The 14,641-nt window shown below is 54.8% G+C and overlaps 6 protein-coding genes across 6 annotated transcripts; 3 read left to right on the top strand and 3 right to left on the bottom strand.

The window, feature by feature from the left end:
- Positions 1–88: 88 nt before the first annotated feature.
- SODALDRAFT_355526 (hypothetical protein) lies at positions 89–2,339 on the bottom strand (the record flags this gene model as incomplete). Its single annotated transcript, XM_028613822.1, has 12 exons — positions 89–140; positions 214–267; positions 343–417; positions 494–582; positions 678–720; positions 757–1,014; positions 1,126–1,234; positions 1,328–1,360; positions 1,441–1,578; positions 1,766–1,950; positions 2,093–2,216; positions 2,291–2,339. The coding sequence occupies 12 exons, from the start codon at positions 2,337–2,339 to the stop codon at positions 89–91; spliced, it is 1,209 nt and encodes a 402-aa protein (XP_028471126.1).
- A 347-nt stretch (positions 2,340–2,686) lies between these two features.
- Positions 2,687–6,385, top strand: SODALDRAFT_327512 (phosphoenolpyruvate carboxykinase). Its single transcript, XM_028610452.1, has 7 exons — positions 2,687–3,054; positions 3,277–3,325; positions 3,442–3,467; positions 3,616–3,665; positions 3,743–3,909; positions 4,003–4,036; positions 4,642–6,385. Exons 1-7 carry the CDS (start codon positions 2,949–2,951, stop codon positions 5,983–5,985), a joined length of 1,776 nt encoding a protein of 591 aa, XP_028471127.1. The 5' UTR covers positions 2,687–2,948; the 3' UTR covers positions 5,986–6,385.
- Positions 6,197–7,963, bottom strand: SODALDRAFT_348074 (hypothetical protein). Its single transcript, XM_028613340.1, has 2 exons — positions 7,643–7,963; positions 6,197–7,569 (listed from the first exon to the last, which is right to left on the bottom strand). Exons 1-2 carry the CDS (start codon positions 7,693–7,695, stop codon positions 6,612–6,614), a joined length of 1,011 nt encoding a protein of 336 aa, XP_028471128.1. The 5' UTR covers positions 7,696–7,963; the 3' UTR covers positions 6,197–6,611.
- Positions 7,914–10,131, top strand: SODALDRAFT_327514 (cytochrome P450). The gene is made up of 4 exons (XM_028610453.1): positions 7,914–8,330; positions 8,440–8,684; positions 8,775–9,004; positions 9,094–10,131. Exons 1-4 carry the CDS (start codon positions 8,218–8,220, stop codon positions 10,063–10,065), a joined length of 1,560 nt encoding a protein of 519 aa, XP_028471129.1. The 5' UTR covers positions 7,914–8,217; the 3' UTR covers positions 10,066–10,131.
- SODALDRAFT_289264 (hypothetical protein) lies at positions 10,042–11,251 on the bottom strand. The gene is made up of 3 exons (XM_028608619.1): positions 10,871–11,251; positions 10,642–10,724; positions 10,042–10,484 (listed from the first exon to the last, which is right to left on the bottom strand). Exons 1-3 carry the CDS (start codon positions 11,050–11,052, stop codon positions 10,210–10,212), a joined length of 540 nt encoding a protein of 179 aa, XP_028471130.1. The 5' UTR covers positions 11,053–11,251; the 3' UTR covers positions 10,042–10,209.
- Positions 11,252–11,874: 623 nt separating this feature from the next.
- Positions 11,875–14,605, top strand: SODALDRAFT_327517 (Rad4-domain-containing protein). Its single transcript, XM_028610454.1, has 2 exons — positions 11,875–12,702; positions 12,780–14,605. The coding sequence occupies exons 1-2, from the start codon at positions 11,938–11,940 to the stop codon at positions 14,520–14,522; spliced, it is 2,508 nt and encodes an 835-aa protein (XP_028471131.1). The 5' UTR covers positions 11,875–11,937; the 3' UTR covers positions 14,523–14,605.
- Positions 14,606–14,641: the final 36 nt, after the last annotated feature.

Below are 14,641 nucleotides of genomic sequence, written 5' to 3' on the forward strand. Positions count from 1 at the left end.
TTTTCCAGCATCTTCATCTTGTCGCATGGACAGAAATAGCCCGATCATACCTAACCTCCGACAGGTGACTTGAGAGACGTGACGACCTCTACGTGTAGATGAACTGGATTCCGGCGGATTCTCGTGTCGGGGAAAGACCCCTGGAAAAGAGAAAAGGCCTAGAAAGTCACAGGGCGACGAAAACAAGCCGGAAAGCGCAAGGACTGTACATACGTAGGTGGTTGGGCTGAAATCGGTTTAAATGTTTGATCGGGCTTCCGTTTGCAACTTCAATCAGGTCGACAGGGATGCAGGGGTGCAAGGAGCGGAATGCGGAGCCGAGCGTCTCCCGAAATGGTTCACATGGCGTCGTTGCTGGGTTTACTCAGCCCCAAGCCAGTTGAACCCCCCGGTCCAACGGAGGATTTCGGTGTGGAGCTACGTGTACAGTACATGGATAGGCCAAGGTCTCGACGTCACGAGTTCGGCCAGACCCTGTTCTTTTGTCACAGACTCACCAGCACAGAGGGGACCAGACCGTCCATCGAAGCTTTCAGGGCGAGATGAGAAGCGTGCGGTTTTCATGACCCCCGTGACATGAATCTGGAAGTATCCGAGGACACGCGACCTATAAAATAATAATAATAGGTTTTGTACGGAGACCTGCGACCTGTGGAGTTATGCGTCACGAGTCTCACCGCTGACCGGGAGAGACTAGGTCGAGACTTCTGTTCCCCTTGCCTTTTTCGTGAAAGGAGAAGTATGGCTTTTGATCACGACGCGAGGTATCGTCGGTCAAGATACCAGGTACGATTTGGGATTTTCAGTACGAGGTCGGGAGAAGTCGGAACAAAAGCCAGGCTGACCGCAGCCAAGTTGCATGTGGTAGGTGATTTTGTTGTCATGATACGGCCAATGGCGGCTTTCGGATTAGGGATCCACAGCGGGCACGCAGGGGAAGCGGCTCTTCCTGTGCAGACGCTGGCAGGTCGGACTCGAGTAACGTCATTTATTATGGGGATGATACGTCCACTCCTCCACAGACAAGTGGGAAATTGGAGGTAACAAGGCTTCCCGGGTTTGTAAGGCAAGGTACGAAGTACCTGATAAGTACTAAAGTAGATAAGGTATGTGAGGAAGCGAAACGGCGAAATATGATAATGTTTTCCGTTCAGCCGGGTGGAAAGGGAACGGACAAGCACCACGATCCCGTTCATCCTCCATTTGTTCTGATACATCGTCATGATCATCACCGCTGTCAGACTTGTGAAGTACGAATAGGGTTGGGTTAGTTGGCTCAGTCTGGGGGAGATGGAACCTGAATCCGGATCTCAATCTAGATCTCAACTCCGGGGGTCCCAGTTTCCAGAGCCCCCGCGTGCTGAGTCAAAGGGAGGGGGGGGCAAGAAACCAATCCAAGGACAACTTTAGCTAGAGTCTTAGTTCAGCGGAAGGCAGTACCTGTGATGAAATTCTTGGCCAGGTCTTCTAAATCCGGGGGTCCGTCCCTTCCATCAATTACCAGTATGTGTACTCCGTAATTAATTACTTCGGAAGCCTCTGTTCTGTCCTTCTGAGCCCCTGAGGCAGCCATGCCGCCTTGATGGAGAATTTCCTCAGCCCTACCTCAAGTGACGCTTTCCGCTTTCCTCATCAAGGGTCGGTAGGGTCAAATCGTTCGTTACCTTTTTGCGAAGATAAGCACCCCCTGGGCACCCCGCGAGCCGGTAAGAGTGTCGGCAAACGGGCCCCGATAATACGGAGAAGACTGAAGATTCTTTCACACCTCTCCCCAGCATCCCGTCCTCGACATCCGGCTTTGTACTTCGTAGGTTACAAGGTAAGTCGGCCGTTGGAGACGGATCCAAGCCGGTGACATACGGTCTCTGGTACGAAGTGCTTCCTTGCTTGGGGGCTCGCACCTGACTCCTCGGGGTGGCCTCTGTGAATTTTTCATTGCAATTGGACAGACTAGTCGGGAAAGACAGACGGAGTATGGCAGGTGATGGGTCAACAGTACTACGAAATAGGGGTCCGGCTCCATGTCGACATGCCGCCATTCCATGTTATCTACCTTACCTACCTTATTTATCCCTTGCCTTTGGTCAGTAACTCGGTCCAGCGCCAGATACGGTTTATGGGCGCGGCTTCTGAGCGCAAGAAGAAGCAGAAGAAAGCAACAAGGGGTCCCGGAGAACAACGGCGCCGCATATAGAGTGCTACTTCATGCTCCTCACCTAGAACCTCAATCAATTGCCCTCGCGAGACGGAGTGCGAAGGGTGGTGTACGGATAGGTACTTGTTGTGGGACCATCGAGAACCATGTTGTCGACAGGGGGTTTGAAGGAGATGACTTCCATTCCTGCCCCTGGCCTTGTTAATAATTACGTACCAACTTGTCACGACGTGCATACACGGACCCGAAATGCCAGAAAAATGGCAGCAGAGACCCAATGCGGGGGAGAGAAGGTAGAAGGTCTCGAAGGTCAAGGGTCTCGTTCCTCGCACGTTCCGGTATTAATTCGTATCCCAGGTGCCCCCCTGCGACAACTGGAACACTGTTAGAAGTATCGACGTCAGACCAGCCAGTGACGTTTTGTTGCTTGCCTCCATGACCCCACACCGAACTCCCATCCGCTTATATCTTTCGTGTCCCTCAAGTCGTCCGCCTTGTATATCCTCGGCTTCGGCTTGTGCATTCTCGCATTTTCCTAACGGGCGCTACTGTTTTCCTCTTTTCTTACGCTCCACACCTGTGCAATACTCCCCAAGTGGACATCGCGGGTACGCTAAGATTCAGGCCAGCCCAGGAAACCACCTATCGGGAGACGTAACGCAACGCTTGGGCAACTAATAAGCCTAGATTCATACAACGTACCTCGACTCTTCACTTCGCAAGATACCGGGCCGTCACTTGGCTTTCTACACTGCTTTTCCCGACCCGGTTCAAACTCTACGAATACATAAACATGAAGGACCCCATCGCTAGGACGCGTTCCCCCTATGTCGATCCAACAGTCAAAGGTCCCAAGTCACAGATCTTAACCGAAGGATATCAGTCAGACTTTCGCAAGAGTTCGTCATCCCGTCATCCCCTCACCCTCCCACTACCCCATTCCGTCATCCCTCCACAACTCCTACCCAATTCCTACTTGAACGATACAATCGACCCGTCTTCCACTCCGTTCAACTCGCCCCCCCAGCCAACATCGCTTTCGTCCGACGTCTTCATCACACTTTTCTACACGTGCAAACAAATCGTGTCAACCGCCGACGCTAACATGGGACCCGCCGCAGTGTATCCCTCCAACGTCAACAAGACCCCTCTTCACCCTGGCGGTGTTGCGTAAGTCTCCTCTCTGTTCCGTCTCCCTCTTTCTCTTCTCCCTCTTTTCTCTTGCATCTACCAAGAGAAGTAGGCAATGCCATTGGATTCAGGACTGACCTAGTGATACTTCTTAGGCCGCACCAGGAACACACCGAGCTTGGTATGATAACACCACCTGCCCCTTGACTAGAATCGAAGCCCACCTCGATGTTCGGCCGACTTCGTTGAACATTGGGTTACATCTCTTCGTCAATGGCGTGGCAGACAATTAGGCGATGGAGAGCGATGGTACTAACTCGCTGCAATAGAGGAGGAGCTCCTTGAGACCGCGCACATCGACTACAACCGAGTTTCCATTGTATGTTCAAAAGAATCATTTCTCTTCCGGTTCATGCTTCTATTGAAAGTGACTAACAGCGGATATCCGAACTCTAGATTCCTAATGCCTCCGTGCCCGCGCTCTATGAAGATGCTCTTGTCTACGAGACTGGCTCAGCCATCACATCTACCGGTGCCTTGACAGCATACTCAGGCAAGAAGACGGGCCGGTCACCACTGGACAAGCGTATCGTCGAGGAAGATTCATCCAAGAATGACATCTGGTATGTTACGGTCTCAATCTACCGCCTCGACAAAAAAACTCAGGTCTTTGCTTTCCGATGTGCTCATTGTTACTAACACGAATTTTCTGATAGGTGGGGACCTGTCAACAAGCCCATGTCACCCGAGGTAAGCAAGCGAATGGAATGATTTGATGATGCGCCGTTATGCACGTCCCGATGGTCCAGCCCCAGCCACCGATAATCCGGGGAAGAAACAGGGTGTGCTGGACCGGGCTACTTTGTTCCTATCCCCTCTTGAGCCGCTGCAATGCGCTGCATCGCCCGCCGCCCGCCGCCTTGCCCTGTAACGTGCATACATCATGATCCCCTTTTCCCGGGACAGATTTGCCAGAAAGTCATTCATTCCCCTGTCAATTTCCCTGCATTTCCTTCCCTTTCGTTTCCGGGGCAAAGAGAGTTTCTCTCCTCCACCGCGGCATTCGACTTCGGCTGCGTTGGGGTTGGCCGTAGAGCCGAGACTGCTTCCCCCATCGTTCCCCGCAACGTCCCACCTGTGTCGTCATAGGGGCATCTTGATTCTTCCGAGTCAGCTTCACACTTTCCCCCTTTTCCCCGGATTGCCCCACAAAACCATCCCCACAATTTCATCCCCTTTCTCTTATGTACCAATGCCAAACGTTGTTACTTGATTCCCTTTCCCGACAGTACCCGGGCGTCTTGCCTTATCCGTACCATAGCATAGCTCTTGGCTTACACGTGAGAATTGTACAGGTCTGGAAGATCAACCGCGAGCGAGCGATTGACTACCTTAATACAAGAAACCGCATCTACGTCGTGGATGGCTACGCAGGATGGGATGAGAAGTACAGGATCCGCGTGCGCGTCATTTGCGCGCGTGCCTACCACGCTCTCTTCATGAGGAACATGCTCATTCGCCCTTCCCGGGAAGAGCTCGCCCACTTCCACCCCGACTACACCATCTACAACGCCGGTTCCTTCCCCGCGAACCGCTACACCACCGGCATGACCTCGGCCACTTCAGTAGCCATCAACTTCGCCGAGAAGGAGATGGTCATCCTCGGCACCGAGTACGCCGGCGAGATGAAGAAGGGCATTTTCACCGTCCTGTTTTACGAGATGCCCGTCAAGCACAACGTCCTGACCCTGCACTCTTCGGCCAACGAGGGCAAGGACGGCGATGTCACCCTCTTCTTCGGTTTGTCCGGCACCGGCAAGACCACCCTGTCTGCCGACCCCCAGCGTTCTCTCATCGGCGACGACGAACACTGCTGGAGCGACAACGGCGTCTTCAATATTGAGGGCGGCTGCTATGCCAAGACCATTGGCCTGTCGGCCGAGAAGGAGCCCGACATTTTCGGCGCCATCCGCTTCGGCTCCGTCCTCGAGAACGTCGTCTTCGACCCGGAGACTCGTGTCGTTGACTACGACGACTGCACCCTCACCGAGAACACCCGATGCGCCTACCCCATCGAGTACATCAACAACGCCAAGATCCCCTGCAAGTCCGACTCGCATCCCACCAACATCATCCTCCTCACCTGCGACGCCCGCGGCGTTCTCCCGCCCATCTCCAAGCTCAACAGCGCCCAGACCATGTTCCACTTCATCTCCGGCTACACCTCCAAGATGGCCGGCACCGAAGACGGCGTCAACGAGCCCCAGGCCACCTTCTCCTCCTGCTTCGCCCAGCCGTTCCTCGCCCTCCATCCTATGCGCTATGCCAAGATGCTGGCCGACAAGATCGAGCAACACCAGGCCAACGCCTGGCTCCTCAACACCGGTTGGGTCGGCGCCGGTTTCGCCCAGGGCGGCAAGCGGTGCCCGCTCAAGTACACCCGCGCCATCCTCGACGCCATCCACTCGGGCGAGCTCGCCAACGTCGAGTACGAGAACTACGAGGTCTTCAACCTCCAGGTCCCCACGACCTGCCCCAACGTCCCCGCGGAGCTGCTCAACCCCAGAAAGGCCTGGACCGCCGGCACTGAGAGCTTCGAGAACGAGGTCAGGAAACTCGGCGGCCTCTTTGTCGAAAACTTCAAGAAGTACGAGAGCGAGGCGACCGAGGAGGTCATCAAGGCCGGCCCCGTCTTGTAAAAGAAAGAGAAAAAAAAAATTGATTGACAGGCATGTGTGATGTGGGACCCCAAAAAATTGCATCATTCCTCTTGCCCTTATTCCTTTTTGTTCCAGCCTTTTTTGCGCATAGGTTATGGGCTCATGGTCAGGATTATCATCGCAATTTTTCGCGATTGCTTTTTTCTTCTTCTTTTTTCTTCTTCATCAACTGTTTATTCAAAAAGAAAGGGGGGCACATGGAAATCAACCTGCACGCCTGAAGAAACATGGCGATATGTGCTAGGTGTCTAATGGAATCGCGGCCTGGGTAGGGCTGCATGAGAATCGGAGATTCATGAAGTTTATAGGACAACGAATTGAAGGGGCTGGGATATACCCCGCGCCGTAGGACTAGAAGAATGAAAGTGCCTCGCTTCGCAAAGCGCAGGCAATTTGAAGTTTTACTACCTCGTTCAATACACTTGCAGTTCTTTGTGTGCTGCATCAGTATGTGAAACGTCGGCAAGGCAGGGCTTGTGTGTAGTCTTTGTTTTGGGGGTCGCACGTAGATTACCACACTCTCCGCGATTTTCTACTGTACCACATCCATACACACAACATACACGTAGCACACCCCGCAATGAACCAACGACGCTGCTCTCGGGTCAGGACTTCTTGGTCGCGATGATCCAATGCAAGCTCCCACAAGGCCACAAATGCAGCTCGCTCCCGCTCCGCACCTCCCAGTCGTCGACGCTCGAAGCCCCGCAACTCCTCATCAAAGCCTCGACCTCGTCCGGCGTCCGGGTCCGGAGGGAGCTGATCCAGCCGTCGAACACCACGACGAAGGGCAGCACGGGGACGAGGTAGGTGAAGAGGAGGAGGGACCAGGAGCGCAGGCGCCAGGCGTGGTAGGGCGCGGTGAGGAGGAAGCCGATGCCGAGGAGCAGGCAGGTGACGAAGGAGCCTGCGTCGCGGCCCTGCAGCTCGAAGATGGCGAAGCCGTGGGAGGTTTCGAGGGTGTTTTTGAGGATGGCGCGGGCGAGGGGGTCGTCGAAGTGGTGGAAGGCGAGGTTGAAGAGGCGGAAGATGTTTTTCTTCTTCTTTTGCTGCTGCTGCTGCGGCGGCGGCGGCGGCGGCGGCGGCGGCGGCGGCGGCGTCCCGGGGTCTATGCTGGTCCCGTTGCTGTTGTTGGTGGCCCTCCTCTTTGCCGTGCTGGGTTCCGGTGCTCGGTCTTCCGCTCGGCTGGCGTAGTGATCTAGAAATGCGTCGCCGGGGTTGGAGGCATCGATGGGGCCGGGTTCATAGAGGATGTGTTGTGATTTGGCGGAGGCCCGGGCCCAGGCTTCCGGGTTGGGGTGGAGGTCGGTGAGGACGAAGTCGACCGGAGGCAGTGACGCGTCGTGGAGGCGGCGGTTGATGAATCGCTCAATGGTGGGGGTCGGTCCGCCGGACCCTGCGCAGAAGTCGACGTAGGTTTGGGAGGAGAGAGACGGGCCTAGCTCGTTGTGGAGGAGGGTCGCGGCGATACGGGCAGGAGAGTCGCGTTGGAGGACGGGGATGCGTGCGACCCAGGCTTCCTGGAGGACATTTTGAACGTGAGCACGGAGGAAAGACGGAAACCTGGATCATCGGGAGGTTCAGGTCAGTTCGCTCTCGTTGTCAATTGGGAAAGCACTAAGGGTGATTTATTTACCAGGGCTGGTCGTCTATCTCGAAGAGGTGGAAGCGAGGCAGTAATGGCGCCATTGTGATCGGGCTTTCTAACGCATGAAGCAGAAGCGAAGGGGTTTTCTCTTGAACACTTCTGGACGATGTCAATTGGTAGTAGCCGGATACCTTGAGTCGAGATGGTGTTGAGGACTGGTTTCTGTTCAAGGTAATTTTTGGGGTACCTCACGTTAAGGTAAGGTACTCTTGTGATCTACCTTACCCGTACCTCCGAAACTATTCGGTGTGGACCTTGTTCTTTGTTGTCTGACAACGTCACCACTGCGACTGTTTCCATGGCGGAGTACTCTGGAGAAACAGTGGGGTTGGGGTTGGGGTTGTTGGGGGAAGGAGAAGGGGAGATTTGTTGGGTGCGACACGAAGTACGGAGTTATGTAAGAAAGTACGAATCGCACGAGTGCCAGCCAGTGCGTTAGGAAGGAGCAGTCCGAACAACATCATTCCCTGCTCTTCGCCGTCTTCAGAAGATTTGGCCGGAAATTTGAGTCCCTCGAGACAGCTGGGCGTCTGGCTGAATGATCCCCTTCCATCGACCTCAGCATGGCCCTTGTCGATGGGCATATACTCTTCGCTTGCTCATTCCCGCTTCTCCTGTTCCTCTTCTGGGTCTTGTTCGGCCAGAGTAAGCTACGGCGCAACGGTGTTGTTCTGAGGTGCGGCAAAGAGTCAAACAAGAAAACCACTCGAGAGTTGGGAAACGGGAAACGTCTTTCACTTCCATCTTGACTGGATACCGCCACTAACACACTAACACCTCGCCAGGAAACCTCCGAATACGTGGCCCCTGGTAGGCAACGGCATCGTGTTTCTTCGAGAGAGGCAGAAGCTATTCTCCTGGTTCGCCAAGTGCGAGCGTCTGTACGGATATGAAACGTTGCAAATCTCAGTCCCCTCCCTTCCTCCAGGGATCATCATCAGTGATCCTAGAAATCTAGACTATGTCTTCAAGAATGAGGGTGTTTTCTCCAAGGGCGACTTTGTGAAGAAACGGTCCTGGGACTTGTTCGGTACGTCAAGGAAGGACACCTCAATTGTTGCTCTGTCATAAACAATGCCGCGAAAACAACCCCTTCGACTGACCCTGTTGCTGCTGGCAGGGCATGGCATCATTAACGCAGATGGTGAGGTCTGGAAGGTCCAGAGAAAGGCTGGTCTGAGATTTCTCAACACGACAAACTTGAAGGTCCTGACTCAAACCGCCCTGCCCCAATACCTTCAACAGAGTATAGACTTTCTGGATACCCAAGCGGCGGCCGGATCTCTCGTGGACTTGCAAGCTGTTTTCCATGAAATCACTACCCAGCTCATGGGGAGCATGGCATACAATGTGAGTGAATAGCAGACGGTGCTGTGTTTCTTCCTGGCCTCTACATCCGGATATTTAACTCATCCCCCCTTGCCCCCTTCCCCTTGTAGATGGAAATGCATGCCGATGATAATTTCAGCGTCGCATTCGATCATGCCTCAGGAGTGACGGCCGAAAGGTTTCAAAACCCGCTATGGTTCGTTACGGAGGTCTTCTTCGGATCTCGGTTTCGGCGAAGCGTCTCCATTGTGAAATCCTACGGTGCTGCCATGGTAGCAAACGCAGTTCGCGATCGACGTCGAATAGATTCCGAGGCGAAACCAAACGAATCCGAGCATGACGGTGGCCGAGGGTTGAAACAAGTCGAAGGAAGCCTCATACAGTCTTTCCTGGACGCCATTGGCGACGAGAGTTTGGTCGCTGACGCCGCCCTTAATTATCTCTCAGCTGGTCGGGATACCACGGCCCAAGTCCTGACCTGGACTTTTTATCTTCTCATGCGGCATCCCGACGTCGTGGCCCAGATCCGCACCGAAGTGTCACGCGTCATTGGTGCCGACGGCCAGAATATCGGCTCGTCATTCCAGCTTCGACCCGCCTGCCTCGGTGATGTCGCAGCTTTACCTTTTACCCACGCGGTCTTCAACGAGGCACTCCGGCTGTATCCTCCAGTTCCTTTCGAGATCAAACAGTCCATGGAGGCCACCACCCTACCAGACGGGACTTTCCTGCCCAGAGACTCCGTGGTGGTATGGTGCCCCTGGGCCATGAACCGGTCACGTCTCACCTGGGGGGTTGCCTCGGAGGATTTTCAGCCGCAGCGTTGGTTGGACCAGAGCGGGAGCAAAGTGATCACCCGAAGCGCATCCGAGTTTCCTGTTTTCAATGGCGGGCCAAGGACATGTCTGGGGAAGCGGATGGCAGAGCTGATGGCCACGCAAGTCATCGCCGTCATGGTTTTGAAGTTCGATTTCATAGAGACAGATCATGGCGAGAGGGTAAGCAAGAGCAGTCTCACTTTACCGATGAAGGGTGGCCTGCCTTGTCGGGTTAAGAAGAGAAAGGGAGGTCAGTTTCTCTAAACAAAGGACAAAACATCAAAATATATGTGTTCTTCGGAAGGCAGTTTAGCCTACATACAGCTGTGCATTATCTTATTGTCAACTCCACCCTTCGACCCAACCGGCGTGTAAGTCCCCGTCTTGAACATACCGTTGCTGAACTCCTCACTCAGACCGGTAGAAAATGGAGGTATCCAGGGGGATCTTCTCGCCCATCCAAAGTGCTCTCTGCGTGTGATTCCTGAGCTCTGCCTGCAGCTCAGGTACATCCTCCTCTACTGTGTTGGGGTGAACGAGGACCGAAAGAGGACCACGATAAATCGCAAGCCACGAGATGAAGGCGCCGAACTGCGCCGGGGTGAAGAGATCGACCTCAAACATGGCAACGGGATGCGGCCCAACGGGTTTGTCCCAGAAGCGATAGATTCTGAGCTCGGGGACTTCAAAGAGTTGATAATTGGAATGGTAAGCGGCGCGCTCTGTGACCACGTTTCCCTGACTGAGGGGTGCCCTAGGGGTGCCCTAGGGAGGCCCTTGTTCTGTGGGGTTTCGGAAGAAGACATTAAAATAGGGGGGCGGGGCAGTCAATGAACTTACATTCTCGTCGAATCCGCTCAAACAGCTCTTTGGCGTATTTTACTTGCGTCGGGTTATTCTGATAGTGATATATGTGGACATCACTGGGCTCTTGTCAGCTACGACGCGCCATTCTGGTCCCTTTGCAGCATGAATTGCTGAACTCTTGAGGACGGAGAATGAAGCGAGAAGTGAAAGCACATAAAGATAGAGACAGAGAGCAGGCAGGGCAAGGAAGAAAGACACTCACAAGCCACCCCTTCGACCGTTATCCAAGGGGGCTGTAAATGCCTCGTAAGCCTTACTGAGCCCATCTGCCCTTGGCGAGTTCTTCAGGCTTTTGCCATCCTCGGCCACCTCTTCCGGTAGTGGTGCGGCATTCTCGAAGCCTGCCAACGGAGAGGGATACTGATAGGATGCGGGGTCGATCATCTTCGCTTGTTGAAAGGACAGCGCCTACAATGAAGTACAGAACAGCTGGGCAAGTGCCAAGTGGCAAGACGAGATTGAGATGGGAGGATGTATGTGTGTGGGTGTAAAAGTGGGGGAAGTATGATGGGATGGATGGGGTTCGTATTAGGAGGATCTTGAAGTTATATCGGACATCCAAGTGGATATAGACGTGACTGTTGTTTACCTTACCGGGCACCTTCCCTTAGTACCTTACCTTATGGAGCATTCCACATTTACACGTATAATTCGGCTGAGAAATGGCATTAATCAGCAGTTCTGTGTTACCCTGACGATGCGAAGTACCTAACTGTACTCCGTCCTTGCAGTTATCACCTTGGATATTCGTGTCCAAGGTAGGTAGCTTGTATCGCCGCTTCTTAAGCATACCGAGGCCGTTTGCGGGAGCTGGATAGCTCCGGCATCGTCATCAGAGGTGGCAGTGAAGTATGTTAGCCGGTCCCTACGCATTTCGAAACAAAGCTCGACCCAGAAATCTGCTCTCTGTCACCAGGAACGTGCTATTCAACACCATGTTGACTTTGTATATTCGCGGATCTACACTACCTAGGTACGGTCGGTACCTTAGGTAGTAAAATGCGGACTGGCCTGGCCGACGCACGATCCGAACAAAGACCGGTACAGAGAAACGTGACGACCCACATAAGCATGGCGTCAGCGATTAATGATGAATACCCGGATGACATGGTCATGTGACCTCGCGTCACGGTAGCGGGATGTGGGCCCAAGACACAGACATCCAAGTTCCAACAGTTTGTCACTAATAGCCTCTCGACTTCGTGAACCTGACATGCTCTTTTCCACATCACCCTCTTGCACGCCCAGTCTCTACCCGAGACGTCCTGAATGGCGGGTCGCAAGCGCAAGGCACCCTCTCGGGCGACGCGTTCGGATCCTGACGTTCCCAACATCTACCATGACATGCTGGAGGAGGTTGGCGCTGGTGACCCTTCGTTACCCGACCAGCCCTCGAGAAAGCGCAGACGACCTGGAGAAAAAAGTGCACACAGCCCAGGAAAGCACGCGGATGTAGATGCCCAGGAAGACCCGGAGGAAGATGACGACGATGTAGAATTTGAGGACGTGGTGATCCCAGCGCCTAACGTCCAGACCATCTACAGAGACTCGGACGTCGATGATAGCGACGACGACGAGGAACTCGAGTTTGAAGACGTTGACATAGGGGCCGTTTCGACCAGTCCTACTAGGCCCGCCGAGCAGATGACTGCCAGCATAGAGCTGAACCTTAGCGCACACAAACCGAGCGCCCATGGAAAGGGAGTCCAGGACAGGAGAAAGCCCATGACCAGAGCAGAGAGAGAGCGTCGCATTCAAGCCCACAAGATTCATGTTCTCTGTCTCCTTGTACACGCGGCACGGCGAAATCGGTGGTGCAATGATGAGGAAGTCCAGCAACGGCTACGAAAATTGTTGTCGCCAAAGATTACCTCCTGTTTCCGTCCGCGGGCAAATCTGTCCCAGTTTGGCCGAACGGAGGCACTGAAGGACGGCCTTCAACAGATCAGTAAAGTGTTCCGGGCCAAGTTCCACATAACCGAGCGTGGTCTGCGCAGGGCCATGTGGGCAGATGACCCGGAGCTGTTATCCAAGGTAGTTCTACGATTTTGGACATCCTCCCTGGCGATGGCTGCCTCTACTCTTGAGCGGAGAAAACTGATCGTCTGCAGTACGATCCGCCAGACGACCTAGACTCATGCCTCAATACGGACGAGTTTCGGGGATCGGCGCGGACCTTGCAAGGCTCTCGGGATGTCGGGGCGCAACTTTTTTGCGCCCTGTTGAGGTGCGCAGGCCTCCGAGCACGCCTCATCTGCTCGCTACAGCCCCTGGCATTCGCGGCCGGCGCTCCTACCTTACCGAAGCCGCGGGAAAGGCAGACGACGAGCCAACCGGGCCTGGCCAAAACGGGCGCTGCTACACCAGCGAGGCCTACCCCGAATTCCTCGATGCCCTCTCCCGGCACCGGACCATCGGCCAGGCGACGATTAGGGTACTCACGTGCCGCAGCGTATCAGATCCCCGCTGTGGTGCCACCATCTCCCGTGGCTAGTCCCAAGAAGGCGGCCAAGCCAATACGGGAGTCCCCTTTCCCCGTGTATTGGGTAGAGGTTCTCGATGTCGCCCACCAAAAGTGGCAACCTGTCGACCCGATAGTCACGGAATCCATGTGGAAACCTGGCAAGTTAGAACCTCCAGCGTCAGATCGAGACAACTGCATGAGCTATGTCGTGGCATTTGAAGCAGACGGGACGGCGCGCGACGTGACGAGGAGGTACGCCAAGGCCTATACGGCAAAGACGCGTCGACTGCGGATTGACTCGGACATCGACCATGGCGGCCGGTGGTGGCGTATGGCCATGAAGTATTACACCCGACGCAGACCGACGGACGTCGACCAAATCGAGGACAACGAGCTTTCAGCGATAGCACTGCGGGAGCCCATGCCTCGGAATGTGGCGGACTTCAAGGATCATCCCGTATACGCCCTCGAAAGGCATCTCCGACGGCACGAGGTCCTCGTCCCCAATGCCCAGCCGGCCGGAACTATAGCGGCGGGGAACAAGGGGAGCTTGGAAAAGATTTACCGGCGCGAAGACGTGCGCTTGGTGCGGAGCCGAGAAAAGTGGTACCGGCTCGGACGTCAAGTCAGGGCGATGGAGCTGCCGGTCAAATTCGTGCCGCGGAAAGCCAACGCCAAGGTCGGCGACTACGTCGATGATGGCTACGGAGGGGACGAGCGCGAGGCCGCGGGCACGCCATTGTTCACGATGGAGCAGACGGACCTCTACAGACCACCTCCGGTCAAGGACGGCCGGGTACCGAAGAATAAGTTCGGCAACATCGACCTCTACGTTCCCACCATGGTGCCAGAGGGGGGAGTCCACGTAGCAGATGTCGAAAGTCAGGAGCATGAGCATGAGCATGAGCATGAGCATGAACATAAGCTTGAGCGGTTGGCGGCGAGGGCGGCGTTCATCCTACGCATCGACTACGCGCCGGCACTCGTGGGGTTCCAGTTCAAGGGACGGCAGGGCACCGCGGTGCTCAACGGCATTGTCATCGCACGAGAACACGGGGAAGCTGTGCGGGCCGTAATGGACGGCTTGAGGGATGCGGAGACGGAGCGGGAGTCGGAACGGCGGGTGGCGCGTGCGCTTCGCATGTGGAAACGATTTCTGGTGGGGCTGCAGATTCGCGAACGGATTTATGCTGGCGTGGACCCGGAAGAGAGGGCGCGGGAAGAAGAACGATTGATCAGTGGTAGTGGCAGTGGTGCTGCTGAGAACGAGTCGCTTACAAGGCCCCCCGAGGAGAGGAAGAGTCCACCCAGTGATGACATAGAAGAGTATTGGGTCCCGGACGACGACGACGATGGTGATGGCGGCGGGGGTGGATTCCTTCCGGATTGATTGGTTCCAAGACGGATGTTTCGAATGGGGGGGGGGGGTTCTTCTTTTCTTTTCTTCTTTTCTTTTCTTCTTTTCTTTTCCCCCTCTCTTTTCCTTTATTTCTTTCCGAGTTGTATATC

The sequence above is a fragment of the Sodiomyces alkalinus genome, assembly GCF_003711515.1.
Source record: "Sodiomyces alkalinus F11 unplaced genomic scaffold SODALscaffold_1, whole genome shotgun sequence".
NCBI classification, from domain to species: domain Eukaryota; kingdom Fungi; phylum Ascomycota; class Sordariomycetes; order Glomerellales; family Plectosphaerellaceae; genus Sodiomyces; species Sodiomyces alkalinus.

Coding starts and splice junctions, on each gene's coding strand:
- SODALDRAFT_327512 (XM_028610452.1), top strand. CDS start 2,949: ATGAAGGACCCCATCGCTAGGACGCGTTCCCCCTATGTCGATCCAACA. Junction 3,468..3,615: donor CCAGGAACACACCGAGCTTG/GTATGATAACAC, acceptor TCGCTGCAATAG/AGGAGGAGCTCCTTGAGACC. Junction 3,666..3,742: donor ACTACAACCGAGTTTCCATT/GTATGTTCAAAA, acceptor TCCGAACTCTAG/ATTCCTAATGCCTCCGTGCC.
- SODALDRAFT_348074 (XM_028613340.1), bottom strand. CDS start 7,695: ATGGCGCCATTACTGCCTCGCTTCCACCTCTTCGAGATAGACGACCAG. Junction 7,570..7,642: donor GAGATAGACGACCAGCCCTG/GTAAATAAATCA, acceptor CCGATGATCCAG/GTTTCCGTCTTTCCTCCGTG.
- SODALDRAFT_327514 (XM_028610453.1), top strand. CDS start 8,218: ATGGCCCTTGTCGATGGGCATATACTCTTCGCTTGCTCATTCCCGCTT. Junction 8,685..8,774: donor ACGGTCCTGGGACTTGTTCG/GTACGTCAAGGA, acceptor TGCTGCTGGCAG/GGCATGGCATCATTAACGCA. Junction 9,005..9,093: donor TGGGGAGCATGGCATACAAT/GTGAGTGAATAG, acceptor TTCCCCTTGTAG/ATGGAAATGCATGCCGATGA.
- SODALDRAFT_289264 (XM_028608619.1), bottom strand. CDS start 11,052: ATGATCGACCCCGCATCCTATCAGTATCCCTCTCCGTTGGCAGGCTTC. Junction 10,725..10,870: donor AACGGTCGAAGGGGTGGCTT/GTGAGTGTCTTT, acceptor ACAAGAGCCCAG/TGATGTCCACATATATCACT. Junction 10,485..10,641: donor TGAGCGGATTCGACGAGAAT/GTAAGTTCATTG, acceptor AACTCTTTGAAG/TCCCCGAGCTCAGAATCTAT.
- SODALDRAFT_327517 (XM_028610454.1), top strand. CDS start 11,938: ATGGCGGGTCGCAAGCGCAAGGCACCCTCTCGGGCGACGCGTTCGGAT. Junction 12,703..12,779: donor ACCCGGAGCTGTTATCCAAG/GTAGTTCTACGA, acceptor GATCGTCTGCAG/TACGATCCGCCAGACGACCT.